Source organism: Hibiscus syriacus, unplaced genomic scaffold (genome assembly GCF_006381635.1).
Source record: "Hibiscus syriacus cultivar Baekdansim isolate YM2019G1 unplaced genomic scaffold, ASM638163v2 tig00016683_pilon, whole genome shotgun sequence".
NCBI classification, from domain to species: domain Eukaryota; kingdom Viridiplantae; phylum Streptophyta; class Magnoliopsida; order Malvales; family Malvaceae; genus Hibiscus; species Hibiscus syriacus.
Window position 1 is genome coordinate 3,597 of NW_024062390.1, and position 19,407 is coordinate 23,003.

General features: G+C 35.8%; 3 protein-coding genes and 1 pseudogene across 3 annotated transcripts; 3 read left to right on the forward strand and 1 right to left on the reverse strand.

The window, feature by feature from the left end:
- Positions 1-4,084: 4,084 nt before the first annotated feature.
- On the forward strand, positions 4,085-5,449 carry LOC120208597 (protein kinase PINOID 2-like). The gene is made up of 2 exons (XM_039207827.1): positions 4,085-4,627; positions 4,729-5,449. The coding sequence occupies exons 1-2, from the start codon at positions 4,119-4,121 to the stop codon at positions 5,447-5,449; spliced, it is 1,230 nt and encodes a 409-aa protein (XP_039063758.1). The 5' UTR covers positions 4,085-4,118.
- Positions 5,450-8,579: 3,130 nt separating this feature from the next.
- Positions 8,580-9,262, forward strand: LOC120208598 (annotated as a pseudogene).
- A 2,378-nt stretch (positions 9,263-11,640) lies between these two features.
- LOC120208600 (embryo-specific protein ATS3B-like) lies at positions 11,641-12,616 on the reverse strand. Its single transcript, XM_039207829.1, has 3 exons — positions 12,468-12,616; positions 12,116-12,223; positions 11,641-12,027 (listed from the first exon to the last, which is right to left on the reverse strand). Exons 1-3 carry the CDS (start codon positions 12,591-12,593, stop codon positions 11,764-11,766), a joined length of 498 nt encoding a protein of 165 aa, XP_039063760.1. The 5' UTR covers positions 12,594-12,616; the 3' UTR covers positions 11,641-11,763.
- Positions 12,617-17,201: 4,585 nt separating this feature from the next.
- Positions 17,202-17,898, forward strand: LOC120208602. Its single transcript, XM_039207831.1, has 2 exons — positions 17,202-17,592; positions 17,677-17,898. The coding sequence occupies exons 1-2, from the start codon at positions 17,448-17,450 to the stop codon at positions 17,889-17,891; spliced, it is 360 nt and encodes a 119-aa protein (XP_039063762.1). The 5' UTR covers positions 17,202-17,447; the 3' UTR covers positions 17,892-17,898.
- Positions 17,899-19,407: the final 1,509 nt, after the last annotated feature.

Here is a 19,407-nt window from a genome sequence, read left to right on the forward strand (position 1 = left end):
CTCTTTGGTTTCTTTCGAGATTGTATGTTTGACGAGGTATGATGGAACCTTGAATTAGATTGATTTGGCATTGTTTTCCTCTTTTTAGTGGTAATTCGTTAGGTAGATCACCTAACACTTCTCGAAAATCCTGTAAAAGAGATGAAAACACTAGGCAAATCCTTGTTAATGTTAGAAATCGAAACAATTGATTCCCTAAAGCGAACAAGGATGCAAGGTTGTTTTGTAAATAAGGTTCTCTCTCAATTCTTTGTGCTCACACATAGATTTTGAGTCACTCTTTTCTTCTCACATTTAGGTTCACTCACCACATGGGTCATTATTCTTTTGGCTTTTATAACTAGTGACCTCTTTTGCTTTTGCCTCTTTCTCAACTTTTTCTTTTTTGCTTTCCCTACCTCCTCACAAATTATCATTTGATCTTTAGGGACTGGAAGTGTGTCATTCTTTGCTGGTCGTTCTTTCTCCTTGTCAGTTTGTCATCTCTTGGCTTTTTTAGAGAAGCTGGAGTAGAAGATGGAAGATTGAAGGATTACCTTGGTAAGAGGATGAGTACCTAGGTAATGTTCACTGAATCTAGATCTCCTTTGGATTTGTGCTTCGATTGTCATTGCTTTCTTTAGTGCGTCTTCAAGGTTTTTGTACCCTTGTAGATCAAGAAGATCAATGATGTTTGAGTTTAAACCGACGATGAATCTTGACACGGTGACCTCTTCTTTTTCGGTTATGTTAGTCCTATTGAGTAAGGACTGCATCTCCTTGTAGTAATCTTCAACTGAACTTCTACCTTGTCGAAGTCGGTGTGTCGTTGTTTAACTTCTCGTGTATAATGTGTCGGTAGGAATCGGTTCCTCATGGTTTTGTTTGAGGTCGGTCCAAGAAGTGATTGTTGGAATTTGGAAGTTCTGGATCTTTTCCTTGTTTGCATCCACCAAGTTCGAGCATATCCTTCAAATTGTATGGTGATCAGGTGAACTTGTTTAGCTTGGGGGCAGTCATGGTATGCGAATATGAGATCAACTTTTCCTTCCCATTCGATGTACCTGTCTGGATCGTTGTCTCCTTGAAAGACGGGATCATGAACTTTGGTTTTGTAAAGAGTTTGGGTGCTTGGAAACGTGGTTGTTCTTTCTCGGGTACCAAAAGTTCAGCATTGTTGGTCTTGGATTATGGTTTGGTAGTTTCAGTTGTGGTTCGTGTCGTTCTCTCACGATTTCATCAAATCTTTCAACTTGAGTCGTGAGTCGGGCAAGTGTGGCTAAGATAGCCGTAAGTGTCTTGTTGTTAGTGTCGCCCATTATGAAATCATAACACTCAAAGAAAATTTTAAAGTAAAATAAAAATAAAATAATTCAACAAAGCAAGAAACCTCACAAGTCACTCCAAGAAAGTAACACAACGAGAGGCAAGTAAGCCGATCTTGTACTCTTTAAAACTCACTTTACCAAGTAGTCTTTCACAGTTCGTATTGGAGTTTGATTACTAGCAAAGGCGATAAGAAAAACCTAAAAGCTCTAAGAGGCCAAACAAAGGTTAGACTCCAAGCGAACGAGAATGCAAAGAAGGAAGAAGTATGCAAACTCTTTAGTCCTACTAACACAATGAAGATAATGTGTTAGATAATGTAAAAGAACAATAACAAGGAAAAACAAAAGAACTTAAAGCACTAAGAGTCAAAGAAAAAAAAGAACCAACCCAGAAACCTGGAAAACGCTGGATCAATTTGAGCAACGTTTTTGAGGGGGTTACCGGTGTCAAAAAATTCTGGAAAAATTCTTGAATGTCTTTTGATGCGTCAAGAAACCACCTGTAAAATTTCAGAACCAAATACCTTCAGTAGTATCCAGTAGACTCTGTTGAACGTTGAGTCCTCAAACAATCTGTTTTCTTGATCGCTTTGTTCGAAGGTGTTGTTGATCTCCAAAATTCTGATTTTTTGTTTGAATGATCTTAAATATATGAATTTTCAATCTGGAAATTTTCACCACGAAATTCCTCCTGTAAAATTTTCAAGAAATTCGACAAGATTCTAAACCGAATCTGCCGATGAAACTTGAATGATGTATTTGAAGGCTCCAATGAACTCCAATTGGGTGAAATTTGGACTGGGGTTTAATCTTAGAATGAATATGATATATGGATAAAATCAGCCCTAAATACCTTCGTTTTGCAATTTTTTTAAATTTTGGATTTTTTGGCTCTTTTTTTGTTTTTTTGCCTTTTTTTTTTGCCTTTTTTGTTTTTTTTTTGTTTTTTTTTGTTTTTTTTTTGAAAAAAAAATAGCAAACTAACAAGAAGGATTTAAATCTAAATTAAAATTAAATAAAAAGAACCTGAAACGCTGAATCTTTTGTGAACTAGCTCCGTTGGGGTACCTTGACGATTTTGTGTGCAAGAACAAGCAAGATTGCTTGTTTCTTTCCAAGAATCGGCCCAAATCTGATACCAATTGATAAGGAAGCGGTGGCGGATTGATGAACGTTGCTCTTATTGAAGAATCAAACCTAGAAAGCTCTAGACTCGATGAAGAACAAATGTGATGAATATGGGAAGGTGGCAGCAGTCGCTAGGATTGTTTAGGGTTTCTTTTATGTACTGGAATCGAGACAACACGATTAGAATAAAATAAACAAAAGATAAATAAATGAAAGATGAAATAAGATAATAAAGAAATCAAAAGATCTCTCTTATGAAGGTGAACGGTAAAGATGATTGATGGTGCGGATGGATTTGTGGAAAAATAGATGGATAAGTGTCCTATCGAGCCCTCCTAGTCGCAATGAAAAGGCAAACACGATAAATGGCTCTAACCAACCCTCCTAGTCGCGATGAAAAGGCAAATTGGAGTGTGAAGATTAATCTCCCTCACAAGAACTTGAAAGAACTCCAGGAGAAGAAGCTTCGAAGGCACAAGGCAATCAGCACTTGCAAAAACGAACTCTTGTTGTATTATTGATCAAAGAAATCTGCTTTACAAAGTTGAATGAAGCCTCCTTTATATAGGGGCTGAATTCTAAAGGTCCTAAATAACTAAAGAATAAAATATTAATAAACTAAACATGTTTTAACCCTAATTCCTAATAAAATAATAATAACTAAAAATATTGTTTTAACCCAACCTTAATTCCTAATAAAATAATAAATCTGATCCTAAAAGATAATTAATCATCCTATATTAAATTATATTACAAATAATCAATATAAATATTGAAAATTCGTAATATTTACAAAATAACGTATTAATCCCGTATAGGATTTCCTGCATGCACCATCTTCAGTAAAATGACCATATCTTGAGTTCCCGATATCGGATTGATGCGATTCAAGAACCGTTAGAAAGATAAGAGACAGACGGTTGTATCTCCAGAAGACATGCCAACCAAATAATATCAGGATCCCATTCAAAAAAGTCGTCTCAAGTGCGCTGCTGTTCTGATCTTCTTTTCCAAAGCTTGGACGAGTGGATCATTTGGAAGAGTTATTACTTCTTCCTTTGATGTGAACCTTGTGATGCATGTATCATTTTGTTAGAACATTTTGATTTGGATTTTTAAGATTTTCCTTCTTTGGTTCTTGTGTGATATTTGTGCCTAGTTTTTGTGTCAAGGGTTATAGAAAAATGTCCTAATTATAATTTAGTTTATGTTTACGATTGTAATTCTAAATATTTTTTATTTTTAATAAAATTAATGTCTTTCTATAATTAATATATATATATATATATATATATATATATATATATATATACTTGACAATCTTATATCCTAAATATGTTCTTTTAAATGTAAAAAGAAACAGTGGGTCATGGAAATAGGAAATCTCAAATGATCGGTTCTTTGCTAAGCTAGTCATTGGGTCTGTTACTTGGTTACATTCACGGGGAATAAACGGGTAATTACTTGGTTTTGACGTAAAATAAAAAAAATATTTATTTTCTCAAAAAAATAATTATTTTTAAAAAACCATTTTCCAAAAATTCGAAACAAACGAATGTATAAAATATATTTTATTTTACATTTATTCCATAGGAAAAAATGTTTAGTTTTATTAGGCTTATAAAACGGGGGAGCAAGTGACTCGTTATCCTCAACTAAGAATACACGAAACTTCTGAAAACAATGGCAACGCCAAGCCCAGATTCATCCTCGCACAGCAACCTTAGCTTTAGCCGTAACCAGTCCTCATCTTCTTTGGGTTCGACCAATCACAAACCCCACAAAGGAAACCATCCTGCTTGGGCACCCTTCGACCAACTTTTATCAGAGCATGGCCAAGTCGAAATCCAACACTTCAAGCTCTTGCATCGAATAGGCTGTGGCGGTATGGGAAATGTATATGTTTGTGAGATTAATAACACCGCCATCGAATCCAACCATCATCATCCCCACTGCCTTTATGCTATGAAAGTGGTCGATATGGACCAACTCAAAGCTAAAAAGAAGTTACATAGACACGAAATGGAGAGGAACATTCTGGGAATGCTCGATCATCCCTTCCTTCCGACACTATACGCTGAGTTCAATTTTTTCCAGTACTCCTGTCTGGTCATGGAGTACTGTCCTGGTGGCGACCTGCTCACTCTTATGCAACACCAACCTGATACCAGATTTCCTCTCCCATCTGCTAAGTAAGTCCAACACTCGAACTCCAACGATAAACTATTTGGTTCATGTAGTCGCATTTTTACGTTTCTTTAACGACATAGAATCACATTCACTGTTGTTGCAGATTCTATGCAGCTGAGGTGCTTGTAGCATTGGAATATCTTCACATGATGGGTGTAATTTATCGTGATTTGAAGCCTGAAAACGTGCTTGTTCAAGAAGATGGTCATATTATGCTCACGGACCTCGATCTCTCCCTTAAATGCGACGTTTCACCAAAACTTTTGAAATGCAATGCCAGTAGTATCGTGGACAAGTACTACTCTCATTTATCATTGCCTAACAAGAAAAACAAGATGAAACATTCTTCTTCCTCCTCTCCGAGTGCTAGTGCGATACTACTAGCGGATATTCAGAAACCGGAGGTCCAATTATGGGCGGAGCCGACCGATGCTCGATCGGGTTCGTTCGTGGGCACACGAGAATATCTAGCTCCGGAGGTGATAAGGGGATTAGGCCATGGGAATGGTGTAGATTGGTGGGCATTTGGGGTATTCTTGTACGAACTATTGTATGGTAAGACACCTTTTGAAGGTGAATGTGCGGCGACAACCATGACAAACATACTTGGGCAACCTGTAACTTTTCCCAGGATTTGTAGCGGTTATGAAATGGGGAAGGCACATGATTTGATAAGGAAGCTACTTGTGAAAGATCCAAACAAGAGAATGGGAAGTTTGTGGGGTGCTGTTGAAATCAAGAGGCATGGCTTTTTCAAAGGCCTGGATTGGGCTCTAATTAGATCACTTCAGCCTCCACAAATCAAACATCCAACTCAAAGTTGAGTTTAATTCCCAAAATCCGATCAGGCAGAGGCCAATTTACTTTTATTAAACCTATTTGTTGTGAACTAGTGGTGGGTTTTACCTATAGTGAAAGCTTAGAGATGTACTTGTGTATAAAACATACAAACTAATACTGCCTTTGTACGAAAATAAATTAGGCTTCAATTACTCGTTTCCTCAATGGGAGAAGGAAACTAGAAGCAACGAACAACACGACAAGATACTGGGAAAGGGAAGTTCATGTTATAATTTCCAAAGGAAACTTCCCCTTAATTACTTGAATACGACATAACTTATTATTATTTTTATCGATAATACACTTCTGTAATAATGAAGAAGAAGAAGGAGCCGTTTAAGTATACATGCAACATAGTTATTAAATTTTATATAAATATATGATATGCTTATTAAAATATGTTGTGTTTGTTATGCTGTTTACTACTTTCTTAGAGTAACGTATAATAATTGCACGAATCAAATAACTTTCGTAGTAAAAGAATTATTGTCATTCCTTGAAGATTCGATTTTGAGCACCATAGATGTCTAAGGTACAAGCATTCAATGTCCGGTCATGATTATCAAAGCGTTGGAAGTGAGAATCTAAATTAAGTGGGCTTGACATAAAGTTGGGTCTGACTTCTCTTCCATAAAACTTCAATAAATAGGCCGACAAGGTTTGATACATTCATTCATGATTCTAGATTCTACTTGACCCGTGCACACCATGAAAATGAGACCTCCCCTGCTCTTCTATTTTCACAAAGCACGGTATTTAAGAAACTATGAATTCGTTTATAACTTCACTTGAGGTATACTTAAAATGGATGTCCCTCTATAATAGCGGTCTGCTAATAGTAGTCTAATATCGACCCCTTCCCTTTTCCAGATGTGGCGTGCATCATCTTACTTAACAGGTCAACCATGTCGGCATCCAACTCCACTTTTAATTTCTCAACTGCTCAACAGATGAATTCAAAACCAATACTACATTTATATATAATTGTTTCGGAAAAGAAAAAAATATCGTAATGAATAGAGACGCGAACAGAAAGCAGAGCAAAATGAACAAAAAGGAGGGGGACTAATGATGAGGATGAAGTTGGGTGGTGCATGGGAACGAGATTCCCAAGGCCAATCCAATCATGCACCACTTCGCTTTACAGTTTGCTCCTTTACCCGTCTTCAATAGAATGACCTAAGCAGGCGCAGAAAAGAGAAAAAAAACAAAAACAAAAGGATGGTCAAAATGAAAGCCTCGAAGAACATCAATATCATCACCTTCCCACCTGTCTTTATTGAAACTCACCATTTCCTCTTCTCTCTCTTTTTCATTTGCCTTTCCTTTTCCAACTTCTCTCCTCTAAAAATATCAAAGTTATAATCAAAATATGTGCATGCATGAATTGTATTCCATCCACCTGCTTCTTTTTTCTAATATTTCCCACGTCTCATCAATCAAAATATAACCAAGCTTGAAAAACCTAATCACGTTATTTAAGCTTATACTTATCATGAACACATGCCATTCCAGCAAGCCTATAAAAATCATTTAAGGACTCCACTAAACCTTATAATTTTCCCTAAATTTCACTAAAAAATTAAATATAAAAACGTATATTTCATTAATGGAACAAAGCAATGATTGATACCTAAATCAATAAATGGAGCTTTAAGTACAAAAAAGGAGAATAATAAAATATAAATGTAAAGCAACAACAATTTTACTCATATTTTGCTGACTGTTGATTCTTCAAAGTATAATTGAAAGAGACATGACCTAAATAATTGAGATCTTTCATTGCCTACGTTCATTTTTCATAGTATTCCTTAAATGACAGGAAATGCTAGGTTCATTCTTCATAGCATTCCATTGAACAGAAGTTTTGAATTAGATGTGGTGTAGTTATAGGGTGACAGGATCTCCTGTTTGGTTTTTGGTGCATTGGGCTGCCCTACATGCCTCTCCCTCCCTCTACCCGAATCAACACCGTCACTATCCCGCTTGAGTTTGAGTGTTTTACTGTTTGTCACCAAAAGAAAGATTGTTTGAACTCATATCACCATTATAAAAATGTTTCCCCATTTCCGTATCACACACATTAAATTAAATCCTCGTTAGTTCTATCCACAAACGTAAGATGCAGATTCAAATCAATCCAAAGGTTTAAAGCAAGAAATATCATCATGATAACAAATAAACGTCATCTTAATTAGTCGTGTCGATGTTAAATCCAACCCTGAGAGGAAATATAAATGAAAATAACTGCCAAACGACCAAAAATACCAAAAGACTGAGAAAAACGTTCCACAAGGTAAGATGTGGATCACACACATTAAATAAAGCCTCGTTAGTTCTATCCACAAACGTAAGATGCGAATTCAAATCAATCCAAAGGTTTAAAGCAAGAAAGATCAACATGATAACAAATAAGCGTCATCTTAATTAGTCGTGTCAATATTAAATCCAACCCTGAGAGGAAATATAAATAAAAATAACTGCCAAACGACCAAAAACTACCAAAAGACAGAGAAAAACGTGTCACAAGGACAGAAAAAAAACGTGTCACAAAGATAGATATAAACATGTCACAAAGATAGAATTATTCTTATTAAAAAACTAAAAAAAAATACAATCGACGATCAACAATCAACATTAAAATCAATATATTTGCCGGCTAAATTAAATCAAAGAAAAAAATTGGTTTAATCTATAGAAAAGGACCCTAAAAAAAGAAGGCGAATTTATTGAAAATTTCAAAATTTTCCTTCCATTGGAATCATACCCAGAATTTTCCTTTATTCTTTCTTGCTTTATTAGATTTTTATATATTAATATAATTGTTAGTAGTATTTCATTTATAAAGGCTAAATGTGAAGAACACGAAAAAGTAGCATACACAGCTAGCCCTCCGTTTCTCCCCTTTTCAGTGCTCTAACCATTGTATATAAAGAGCCGTTGGTTGAGTCGTTTCTTCAAGTACTCATTCAAGCCCCATTCTCTTATTGAAGTGAGAGCTATTATATTTCCATTATTCTAATTAAGGTACAACTTCAAATCTCAATGTTCTGTTTTCGGACATTGTATTGGCCGCTGAGTTAAAATGCTTTTGTTTTGAATTATATTGTAAAGATGAGCAGGCCAGGAGATTGGAACTGCAGGTCATGACAGCACCTCAACTTCCAAAGGAGGGATTCGTGCCAACGCTGTGGGGAATTCCGTTCATCTGATCATTTCGGCGGTGGGAGGGGTGACTCCTCCTTTGGATTCACCACAGGCTCCGACGTCCGACCAGGTGACTGGTACTGCACTGCGGGGAACTGTGGAACCCACAACTTTGCTAGCCGTTCTAGCTGCTTCAAATGCGGTGCATTAAAGGACGACTCTGCCGGAGGCTTTGATTGCGACGTCCTGCGTTCTAGAGGAGTCGGTGGCGGTAATCGATCCGGGTGGAAATCCGGCGACTGGATATGTACCAGGTGAACATATTTGTATAATAAAGTGACATGTTGTGTAGATATGCGTGACTACGTGTGCACGTTAATGCCCAGCTTTTTCCACCCTCAGTTGTTTCCTTTACATACTATAGTTTCTTTTGAAAGCAGTTGAGTTGGGTATATATTTGAACTTGTGATTCAACCTTTTTTTGTACCAAAAATAACTTAGACACATAGATTTGGTGGATGAATGCAGGTCGGGATGCAATGAGCACAACTTTGCAAGCCGAATGGAATGTTTCCGATGCAGTGGCCCAAGAGGCTTCAGCAACAGAACTTCTTACTAAAAACATGCTATCAAGTTTTGGGTACATTTTCCTTTTAACCTTTGTTTTTCATGCAATTTGATTACAGAATCTCATTAATATATGTGGCTCTCGATTTGATTTTGTAGGTGTTGCAAACCAAGAGAGACTAAAATGATTACACACGTCTTTTTCATTAATTTTTAGGTGTTGCAAACCAAGAGAGACTAAAATGATTACAGAATCAAAACGACGTGATTTTGTAGGTGTTGCAAAATTAAATTGTTTTTATTGGACGTGATTTAAATGGTTTTTATTGGACGTGTGTAATCACTCAAGGAAGATTTAAAATTAAAATTCAAATGATTGCAGACCATGTTCATAGACAAATCTGTTAAGCATAACAAGCTTTATATATCAAAATTAGATTATTAGATCATCGTCTCAAACAATACATTTAGAAACAAAAGGTCAGTCATCCAATATTTATGATCAAACACATGTTCCTCATACACAGACTATTACATGGAAACAATTGCTCACAACCATATCAGCAAATTTAAGCAAACAACTCTGTGCTCACATTCAACTCCAAGTGAAAATATTGGCTGCTAATATGCATGAATGCCCAGATGTTAATGGTAACAGCAATGCTTCAAAGTGAAAAATCAATTGAAATTCACTTTTTACCATCATAAATTCACTTTTTACTATCGTAAATGAATTAACGATAAAGCATTAATAATAAGTAGAAAGAAAGGGACTTACATCAACATTAAAAACAACAATCTCTCCTGAACGAATAGGATCATTCATTACTCATGTGCAAGGACAAAATATCCCCCTGCCTATGATATAATCCTCACTAAGTAAGCAGCAGCTACACATATGGAATCCAAATGAAGACGACTGATCAAACATTCATTCCTACTGAGTGGGCTATAAAGAAAAATCTTATGGGCACAAATATGAGCGAGTATTTGATTGGATCACGTCCAATAAAAACAATTTAAATTAATCAAATCAATGTCATTCAAACTTTATTCAAAATATTATCAGGTCAAATTTTATAAAATTCAAGTTGAGTCAAGTCAATATATTTTAATTTCGATTCAAATTTTGTCAATGGATTAGACATACATAATTAAAACCATAATGGAGAAAGGCAACTCAAGAACAGTTCACGGACTGCAGCCTTGGTCCACAGCTTGGGCAACACCGCAATCCCACAGCAAATGTAACACAATGTCTGAAACATACCCACACACAGGACACCAGCTATCATCTGATAGATGAAGGCGGCACCACTCAGCCTCTCCTTTAACGCAAGCCAACAAAACTGGTGAACCCGTTGAGCAACTTCCAAATTATAGACCGAACTTGATTCTCTGTCTCCAATTTATCCCTCATCATGCCATTATAAGCACTTTTCGCATAAAACTTGACCACTTCCATGTCCCGAGGAGGGTCGGTTGCAGCTAACAGAAACTAAAGCCGAGGTATCCAAGCAAGCCACCTACTTTAGGTTGTTAACAATGACTAGTGAAAGAACTGTGTATACTAAAAAAAATGACTGTCCCTTGTTCCCATATATAATGGGGTAAGAGGGAGGTAAGATAGTAGGTTGTCCCCAACATCAGGTTGAGAGCAACTTCAGTAGAAGACCTCCGAATTATGAAATGCCCTCCGTGGGACTCGATCCCACGACCTTAAGGTTAAGAACCTTGTGCTCTACCAACTGAGCTGGATAGTCATCTCATGTGTATACCATACACATTAATTGGTCTAAACTGATAAATATATTTTGGGGATTAAAACGAAGAGATTCCCATTCAAATACGTGTCGATCCCTGCTTGAAATACTGCTTTCACCACATTAAATAAGGATTGGTCTACATCTCATTAACTCTGAAAAAAGTGTGCATGTCTAATCTTTCTACTTAACGGGATTCATATCGAACATGGCAAATGGTGACCTAACGACCGAGGATCTTACCTAGTGTAAAGCTGACTAAAGAAATTAATGGCCTCCTGTTTCAAGATACTATCATCAAACACCAATCCTCCGAATTACCTAGCGAACTAAGCTTGTTCTGCCTTCTACAAATCAGGGCCTTGTTATGAAAACATTGTGTTCCTATTGGTAATATATAATTTGACCATATAAAATTAACATTCAAGAGTTGTATTTGAGTTTTGAAATAACACCAAGATAGTTTTCTCCCTCGCCTAATAGTCTAATCCGACTCAATTGAAATCTAGAGGATTACTGGACACCTTAAACAAGAAAAACAATTGCATTGCTATTCTCAATGTTATCAGCAAATTTGTATTTAAAAGTATAAATTTACCCCCACAACAGGCTGTAAATACTGGAAGCAATGATTCATTCAATACGCAAAATGTCAACCGTGTCTGCATCTGTTGATGGCCCTTCATTCAACAACCACGTTAAACAAAAAATATTATTCCTCTAATCTCTGAATAAGTTTCAAAACATCAAAACAGTAGATTCCCAGACTGGTGTTCAAATCAGCAAGACCCCAACCCTTTTTCCTTAATTTCCTACATTGTTTACGCAGAAGCAGAAGCCCCCCTATTACAGAAATCAAAGCCGTACCAAATTCCACTGGGAACAACGACATTGTAATAGAATGAGGCAGCTTTGGTATAATAGCCATACACCGTCACACTCTCTGGCTTCCACCCATCATACCCACTCCTGTAGAGGTAAAGATAGCAAACCTGGTACGTGCAAGGACCCTTAATTTGAAATGTATCGGTCGAACACCTTTCAAATGTTCTTGATTGTGGATCATCTAGCCTTGGTGCATACACCTGTTCATTCCAACAACACTCGATTCAATTAAACCCCCATTTCCCAACTTCATGATTCCACTAAGAAAACATATGTAAATGGTTATACCTGATTTCCATAAGCATCGCCAAATGCGAGACTGATCTGATCTCGTGTATAGGTAGTTGAAGAACAGCTTGTCCTTATTGATACCGTGTAAGAGCAGCTCCTCTCATTCTATGAAAAATAACAGTCATTATATTTTAGAGGGTAAATAAAAACAACACATAAATACCGACACTATACATGGGAAGAATTCACCAACAGGAAATCTGTAACACAGAAGTTTGGCTTCCCAGCAAGATTTGCTTGAAACTATAACTAAAGAGATCTAATAATCAAAGCCATGGATGGATGGATGAATAATAATCAGTTGGAAGAAAGAAGCAGAAAGTAGAGATCAATGGAATCAGATTCATACCTGGGTTGCATTGACCTTGAAGGATTCGAGAGGCTGAGGCCGAGGCAATGGAAAGATGCGCTTAGCATCAGCTATGGTGAAGAAGATGAAAATCAAGGGGAGTAAACAGATCACACCTCTCATCATTTTCCTAGATACAATGAATTTTCTATGGAGGAGCGAAAATCTAATATTCTTATAGTACAAGGTCTGTGAGCTTTCGAACAACAAAAAGGGGGTAGTTAAGTCTTTTGGTTGAAAAAAAAATATCAGGGCATCGTGCTGTTTCTAAGCTTTTAATTGACTCTGACTCTGAACCAGTAATGTCTCTTTTTTTGCCCTCATGATCTTGGCAGTATCTGCGTGTTTATCGTCAATCGTTATTTCTCTACGTGTCGATAATACAAATATTTAGAATATGAAATATTAAAATTACCATATCTACTTAATAAAGTTCCATAAAAGAATACGCCAAATGTTCCCACCTCATTCATGTGCTCCAACTTTTTTAATTAATTAATGATATATGATTTATTGATCGACTAATTTAGATCGGATACTATAGAGGTAAAGACGATCCTCACAACCCAATTTGTTCCATTCATAAATGTAATGATTCGAATTATTGATCTTATTTAAGGGATCTAGTACCTCATCCTACTATACCAACCAATAGATTGTTGATTATTTTTTTAATCTGTTAAATTCATTTGCCTCATGTTTGTCTTTATGCTTGCAACGGAATCATTTAGTGTTCTTTTTATAAACATCTGCTTTTTGTCATACGAGATGTTTGAATGCACTGCAAAAAAGCTCACTAGTGAAGGAATTAATCTATTCAATCTGTGTCTTGTTTGCATCATAAACAGTTCCCCTCGTGTCCTTTAAGTCAGAGTTTGAGGGGTTGAGATCCTTGTAAATGGCTCATTCTTATATATCATCAGAAAGAGCCATAAAAATCACTGCTTGAGTTCAATTCCCTGAAACAGAGATAAACAAAATACACATCCCATCGTGGGTTTCAGATCATTGCTGCCTTTCCTTTATGTTCTTCAAATGTTATTTCTTGCACAGAGAAACAAGTCTTGAGTAATTGTTTCGAAAGAATTAAGGGCGTAATGGGTGTGATGGTATAATCTTCCTCTTTATCAATTCAAAACGCATTGATCTTATCCAGTAACGGGGTGAACCCCATGTCTTCTATCGGAACCATTTGAATAAGAACTAACGGGGGTTTATCAAATTTCACTTTTTTCATTAGTGCCTTGTGTTGGATATATGAACCGCAAAACTACACCGTTAGCACTGACTGGAAATATAAACAGTAATTAAAAAGAACAGATTCGTAAACTGTGTCGTGGTATAACCATTGCCTTAGAAACGAATTCGTCCCGATGTGTGTAATCGTTGTAGTAGGCGGATCGTCTGCCGAGATTAACATGGTCGCTCCGAATTCCGTACACCCGAAATCAGAGTGGACTGCCGGTGGTATTGCTCTTTTTATCGGAAAGCACAGAAAGAATAATTGCAAAAAACACTTTGAAAGTGAATTGTGAATGTTGAGAGTGAGTTGAGAAGCTGAATATAGCCCTCTATTTATAAACTAGAAATAGGGTTAAAATCGTCCATAAAATTTCAGGATTAAATCGTTTCTTTTGTAACAGATGAAACGTCTAGATGAACCTGATTCAAAAATAATCCAGGTTCATTGCATCATTGTTCAGCTGTTATAACTCCCGAAATTATATCATGTAACCCATGAAATTAAATCAAATAAGTCCTGATATTAACAACTTGTCTCCTCTGTACAAAGAGGGAAATCAATCCATATACATCTTAACGTATTACCACGACCACGACCACGAGTCGAGCCGAGCCGAGCCGAGCCGTGTCGTGCCGAAACGAGACGGACGGACGGCGGCGGCGGTACGCGAGAGTCCCCATTATTCTCTTTCACTCAACAAAGAAGTGAGAATTCCATACTATAAATACTCATTCCTAATAGTATTTTCAATACTATGTGGGATTGAGCATTACCAACACCTTGCAACACATAAACTTGCGTTGCCATTCGGCCAAGCTTTGGGCTACCTCTGCTCGATGTTTCTTCCCTTCTCTCCCTGCTGGCCTGCTCTGTCTCAAAAGTTGCAATGAAAATTATATATATGCATACAATGAAGATTATATACATGCATACAATGAAGATTGCAAGTTGGATTAAACGTGCAACATTACATGATGCTGTCCATTCCAAACATTCGGTAATACTGCAGAATATGAATATTCCACAATGCTTCTGCAAATGGTTTATGTCTAATTCTTGGTATTATTCACCTTGTCTGCATCACTTTTCCCTCCAATGTATCCCAGAGATCCTAGTTAGATTGCTAAATTTTTATTCTTTCCTAGTAAAATCATGCTAAAAGTTGGGGTCTTTATGGGTAAACATTTTAAAAAAATAGGCTAATAATCTTTTTAGTAAAATTTAAAATAGGATAATATATTAATAAAAACTAAGTACATCACATCACATCAATAACAAAAATAATAATCTTGAGATAAATTAAATCAAAATAAAAAATAGTAGCCGAATTTAATGCCCAACAAATTACGAAATTGAAGCAATATTAGCTTAACCACGCTCAAAATGGGTAAATTATTCTTAATTTTATAAATTTAAGATGAATATAAAAAATTATATGTTCAACGATTTTAAAAAATGTAACAATAAATATTCTTATAATATTCCTAACATATGTGATGTTTAAATTTGAGATTTCAAGACACAATAATAAATATTCCTATAAATTTAACTGTTTAAATTCAATCTCTACAAATAATATCATTCTATTTTATAACCATTTGATGAGTTTAAACTATCTTCTAAAATATAATAAAAATAAATAAAATTGTTTCAATGGGAGAAAGGAGGATTCACAAATGGGAGACACGCGTAATAGTGTCAAAGTCGTGTACAACAAGGTCCTCATTTCAATGATTAACTGGACACGTGGTGCTCAGCTTCAAGCCCAAATGGTGGTTGTTCCAATCTCCCGAGCCTCCATCTGCACCATATATGACGTTTTTCATATGATATTTTTATCCACAACTGATTTTTGGACAGAGAATGTCATTTATCGACAAATCAGATCTCTACAGTTTATGGTTTCTATGTGTCGGAAACATCTGTATGTCGTTTTTCCTATCAATTCCAAAATTTTGGGTAAGGTCTGCAAACGATATTCATGTAAGCCCAGGGGCAAAATGATTTACAGATGTTAAACCAATTGATCAATTAGGAGATTAATCTATGATGAATGATTAATATATCAAGAAGGGATAAATTAGGGGAAACAGACCAATCCCAAAGGTCCAACAGGCAGTATAATAGTAAAATGTTGCAAGAAAGATGGTCGTGAATCATATGTAGTTGGTAACAATAATGGGTAGTTGCTTGCTTTGCGCTATCATATTGTTCAACACCAAGATATATAAAGTAACACCAACCCAACTGACTAAGGGTACCAAACCTTCGATCCGTATGGTAGGTTTTTGTTTCTTTTTAACAAGAGAGTGGTAGGCATGGTTTTCAGAACCGGACCGGTTAATGAACCGGTCATGCTATCGGTTCACTGGTTCAACCGGTTGAATCGATCCGACCGGTCGGAAGAACCGGACGACGTCATAATTATTTAAAAAATTAAATAAAAATACCAAAATATTTAATAAAAAATAATTTTTTATATCACAAGTCATATTCAAAGCAAGTCATAACATATATAAGTTAAAAACCATAAAATCAAGTGAAACAAAATGATTCAAATTAACTACAACATAATATTTAAGGTAAAACATATTAAATAATAAATATAATTATATGACTATAATTAAAAAATAAATTTGGGGTTAAAAAAATCATAACAAAATGATATTGTTTGGTTTAATTTTTTTTTTAAACAATCAAACATGGCTAAGAAACATAGAAGAGCATCCCAAAAGTCTTAAGAGTAAAAATATGAGAACAAAACAATCTCACATTGCTAAGAAACATGGAAGCGCATCACAACTAACTTCTATAAATAATAGAGGTAATTTGACATTCAAAATCATAGAGCCTTTTGGTGAGCATTGAGTGAACTATTCTTTCACTTCAATCAAGCTCGAATTTTAGGCTTCAATCGAGCTTCTAATTTTTTTTAGTTCAAGCCTTTTTGAGTTCAAGTTTCAATATTATATTTCTAGTTTGAGTTAAACTTGATAATTTTTAGCTTGTGAGTTTGAGTTGAGTGGAGCTTAATTTTAAAGTTTTCAAGTTCGAGTCGAGCTCAGCAATACTCGAGTTCGACTTGGCTCGTTTAATAAACGACGTTGTTTGGTTTAATTTTTTTTTTTAAAAAAAAACAAAAATCTCGGTTTTTCCTGGTTTTTCCCGGTTTTTTCCGATTTTCAGCCGGTCTGGTTCGAACGGTTCAGCGGTTCTGGCCGGTTCACTAATAACGGTTCAACCGGTTTAAATTAAACCGAACTAAGAAACGTTTCCCGATTAAACCGATTGAACCGACCGATCCGATCTGATTTTCAAAACAGAAGTGGTAGGTGATTTGACTAAAAAGATTAAAATTATATTATAAAAGAAAATTCAACGAATTAATGATTTAAATTATATTAAAAGTGTGAAACTTTGTGGGTCTGTTCTAAAAGTCCATGAGCACTGTGTTGACCCAATGTCCTGCAAAATTTCCTCCCACCTTCCCTTTCCACATTGCCTTTTCCGTGTGGTGCACAGATTTTATAAAATGCCAAATCCCAGACCCAACTCCATTAAAAAGCTACGCAAAACCCAGAGAACTCCAAATTCTGACGCCTATTTATCTTGGCTTACTTTATTTTAAGATCCGAACCCCTGCAGCCTCCATTGCACTGTTGTGTATATATAAACCTCATTACCCCACCTTTCTGTTTAAAAAAAAGATCCTACACGTTTCTGGGGTGGATTCTTCCATGTCTTCAGGATTATGTTCGCAGGGTGGTTTGGTATTGGCAACTGCTATGGTTGTTTCCAGCGCCGTGATTTTCCTTGGGCTTTCAAGGAAAAAATGTTTGCCACCTCCTAAGCAATCTCTTCGTTCTTGCTTGTCTTCTTCAGGTATATTATCTGTATATCCTCATGGATTTTTTTCCTTAATTACTGAATTATGTTTTTTTATTAATTGTCGGTGGATATTATCAGAGGGGAAGAGAAGGGACAAAAGAAAGAAGAAAGTGCAGTTTGCCGAGAATGTAAAGGAAACGAATGGTAACGGAGAAAAGTACAGGAAAGAACAACGAAAGAAGTTTATTGCAGAAACAGATAGATTCTGCAGGAATGAAATGCCTCCTAATAGGATTGCTTTATACAATGGAATCCTCAGGGATCGTGTGCATAAAATGCAGAGTTCGTATTGATTCTTAATTTTTAGCTGCTTCTAAAATTCTTTTTTTCCTAAAAAAAAATTATATTTTTGTAGAATTTAAGTTGCCAAATTATTGGTTTTTAAAATTACACAATATCAAAAATTAATGGTTGCGGAATCATATACATAATTAAAGCAGGATAATAAAAAAAATGAAATTACACAATCGACAAAAGCAATAGCAAATTGGCATAGCAATACCGACTTGAATGTTTGATTGTTTCCATTTATTCCGACCCACAATATCGATTTCCCAGGATTTAGTTAGGAAAATTGTGGACCAAACAAAATCAAATGGACTGCGTTCCTTATCTAGCAGTCTATTGTTCACCGGTACCATAATTTTCATACTAGAAATAAGGGACATAGTACAGCCTTAGTGAGAACATTTATTAATGTTTAATTCAAATTGTAGGCGTGTAATCTCGATACATGTCGACCCCACCTTCACCTCTTTTATCAAACCAAACTCGACAGTGTTTCAAATCAGAAGGGAAAGCGCTTCCCCTACGATATTGAACAGAAATGTAAGGATGGCAACTCAACCCGAATTCAACGGGTTTTGATCCTATCGACTTAGATTTTTTTTAATAAAATTTAGGTTCGGGTCGGATCGGGTTTAAGGTGGAAAAAATTCGACCCGACCCGACTCAAATTATATATAATTATACCTTATATATTTAGGGATAATTACAATAATATCACTCTATATATAATTTTTTTCAATTAAGTCATTGTTTTTATTGAATAAAAATATATTTTTTTATTATTTCGTTTCGGGTCCGGTCAGGTCGAGTTTCTAAGTCATATATTCGGGTCGGGTCGGGTGAAACCTTAATTTTGTCGGGCCGGGTCAGGTCACAGGTGGAGGACCCTTTCTTCTCGGGTCGGGTCGGGTGGCCCAAAAACCCGACCCGACCCATTGACATCCCTAGCAGACATAGTGCAGCCTTGTACCAAAAACCCGACACGACCCATTGACATCCCTAAGAGACATAGTGCAGCCTTGTATTAGGCCCCTACGAGTCTTGAATAGGCCGGATGGAGACCCATTAACTATCACATATATTGATGCAGTCCATAAGCATAATTGAACCCAACTACGCCACTTGGCACCAAAGCCCATCTTTTGTAGGATTAAATCCAAGAAGGACCAATCGACCATATCATAAGTTTTTTTTTTGTGTGTCGAAATCCGCCTTGAACATGATTGCTTCAGATTTGCCTGCCCAACCACATCTTTAATGCAATTCGCCAATCTTCTAGATAAGATGCATGTTTTAATTATTTATCTTCACATTTATTAAATAATTTTAATGATAAAAATAATATTATTTTTAACAAAATCTAAATTCAAATAGTTGTATATGTATAGTATATGTCGTCAATGAACTAAAAAATATTTTAAATAAATATTATTAAAAAATTATGTTTATCTTGTTATCTAGGACTTAATAATATTACTTTAGAATAACTTTGATTAGGTCTCACTCACCATTAAATTTTAA